Source organism: Triticum dicoccoides, chromosome 3A (assembly GCF_002162155.2).
Source record: "Triticum dicoccoides isolate Atlit2015 ecotype Zavitan chromosome 3A, WEW_v2.0, whole genome shotgun sequence".
NCBI lineage: Eukaryota > Viridiplantae > Streptophyta > Magnoliopsida > Poales > Poaceae > Triticum > Triticum dicoccoides.
The window spans coordinates 755,513,688-755,516,363 of record NC_041384.1 but is presented as its reverse complement, the minus strand read 5'-3'; the positions used below and the strand labels follow the sequence as shown (position 1 = coordinate 755,516,363).

Here is a 2,676-nt window from a genome sequence, read left to right as displayed (position 1 = left end):
CCTCAATCACACTAGAGATGATATCGTCAAGGCTTAGCCATTCAGTTTTGGAGAATATTAGCTGACGACGGAGGTCAAATTCCTGATTCAGGCCATCAAGGAAGAGCTTGCCCACAAATGGTTCAAACCAGGTATGGTGAATAGCCATGTCATTCTTGTCAACAGGTTGAAATGGATGGTAATAATGCAACTCCCCGTACAATCTCTTTATCTCACCAGCATACTCAGTCACTGATTTTGAGCCTTGCTTTAAGTGAGTCAACTCCTGCATGATGCGAGTAGCCTGCATCTTATTTGATTTTCCCGAAAATTGCTTCTCCAAAGCTCTCCACACTTCAGATACAGTGGTCATAGTCTCAACTTGCTCTCGAATTGATGGTTCCATGCTTCCTAATAACCAGACCAACACTCTGTCATTGATCTGTTTTGTGCTAGTGCCACTTTCATCAGCACTAAGTAATTCTTCGTAACCATGAGAACTCAGGATTAACTGAGCATGTCGTGCCCAACTAATGTAATTGCCCGGTCCAGCCAACTTTACCGGATTAGGCTCAAGCGCATACTTGACTGCTTCAGGAACCAATTTGAGTTGTTGTTGCTGCTCAAATACTTTGCTAAAAATTTCATATAACTTATCCACACTACTATCCCCTGACTTCTCCTTGCTTGGATCTGCCATGATTTACCACCACCAAAAGAGCCAGTCACACAGGACTTCTTTTGCAGCACTCCACCAGCAACAACACACAGGCAGTACAAAAGCAGAGTACTAGCAGAGTCGATGTCAACTAAATGTACTAGTACTCTCGAATGCACACAAGCAGCAGAAGTATTTTAATCCGGCCACCAAGCAGAGATGAGATATACGGCAACACTAATCACAGTTGACCAAAAGCAACCACAATCAGCAACAACAAGCCAGCTTACTCCTTCGGCAAGAACAGCCCAACAGTCGCACCAAGCAGTTTCCCAGCGTCAGAGTACGGCAAATACCAGGAGTACGCTCAGCCACGCCGGACGGCGGTCGGCACGCAACAGGCAGCAGTAGACCGGTCGCGGCGCTCCTTGCCGCAGCTTTGAGATAACCTCGCAGGTCCCGGCAGCAGCTCGAGTGCGCATCAATCACCACCGATAGCCGCAAATCACGGCGACACAGCACCGCAATAGGTTGAAATCACAGCAAAAAACAGAGAAGATTAACCTGCTCCGATGCCATGTTGAAAATCATATGAGATTTGAGTGATTTGAGCTAGGGATTTGAGGGAGCATGAAGAAGAGGATTTGGGGAAACTCTGGATCGTTCCACACCGATCCCTTCTCTCTGTACTTATTTATATTTGTTTGTATAATTTACGTTTTAGTCCCTAAGAAGTCACCTAATTACAATATTCATACACCAACACATCGTCAAGCTAATCTCTCGAGCGAGCGAGTAAAATGGGATAATTAGTTAGAACAAACAATCCTTATCCTAATCCAACGAACCAGGCAGTCAGGCACCAGCATCAACTAGAAATACGCACCCTTCGGCCGCCACCTTTTCCTCCTCTCCCACGCCAAGAACGTTTTTCTCATCCTGATCACAATGGTGCAGCGCACTACCACCGCCGAAGTCATGTGCATGGACCTGTCGCCCAAGAAGCCTGTCAAGGCCTATGGCAGCGATGGTGGCTCGTACTACGATTGGTCGCCGGCCGACCTGCCGATGCTCGGCGCGGCCTCCATTGGCGCCGCAAAGCTGCACCTCTCCGCCGGCGGGCTCGCGCTTCCCAGCTACTCCGACTCTGCCAAGGTCGCCTACGTGCTCCAGGGCGCCGGCGCCTGCGGCCTCGTGCTCCCTGAGGCGGCCAAGGAGAAGGTGATCCCCGTCAAGGAGGGCGACGCGCTCGCGCTGCCCTTCGGCGCCGTCACCTGGTGGCACAACACCGAGGGATCCACTGCCGAGCTCGTGGTGCTCTTCCTCGGCGACACCTCCAAGGGCCACACCCCAGGCCGCTTCACCAACTTCCAGCTCACCGGCGCCAGCGGCATCTTCACGGGCTTCTCCACTGAGTTCGTCGCGCGCGCCTGGGACCTTGACCAGAACGCTGCTGCTAAGATCGTCTCCACCCAGCCTGGCTCCGGCGTCGTGAAGATTGCCGCAGGGCACCGGATGCCGGAGCCTCGCGCCGAGGACCGGGAGGGCGTGGTGCTCAACTGTTTAGAGGCGCCGCTGGACGTGGACATCCCGGGCGGCGGCTGTGTCGTGGTGCTCAACACGGCCAACCTGCCACTGGTGAAGGAGGTTGGGCTGGGCGCCGACCTGGTGAGGATCGGCGGCCGCTCCATGTGCTCGCCGGGCTTCTCCTGCGACTCGGCATACCAGGTCACGTACATCGTGCGCGGCGGCGGGCGCGTCCAGGCCGTGGGCATCGATGGCACCCGCGTGCTCGAGACCCGTGCCGAAGCCGGGTGCCTCTTCATCGTGCCCAGATTCTTTGTCGTCTCCAAGATCGCCGACGACACCGGCATGGAGTGGTTCTCCATCATCACCACTCCCAAGTACGTACAAAATATGCTCTTTCTCTTTCTACAATCTACATACAAGAACTAGACTATGGACTAAACTCTTGATCTGCTGCATTATCTGTTCGGCATATTTTGGTTCAGTTTAGCAAATTAAACTAAGAACTTCTT

The 2,676-nt window shown here is 52.9% G+C and overlaps 1 protein-coding gene across 1 annotated transcript in view; it reads left to right on the top strand.

The window, feature by feature from the left end:
* The first annotated feature begins 1,563 nt into the window (after positions 1-1,563).
* LOC119273682 (11S globulin seed storage protein 2-like) overlaps positions 1,564-2,676 on the top strand; it is a 2,123-nt gene continuing 1,010 nt past the window's right edge. Inside the window, exon 1 of the mRNA XM_037554767.1 lies at positions 1,564-2,541. Within this exon, the coding sequence (XP_037410664.1) occupies positions 1,586-2,541 (956 nt within the window). The 5' untranslated portion in view covers positions 1,564-1,585. The remainder of the gene's footprint in view (positions 2,542-2,676) is intronic.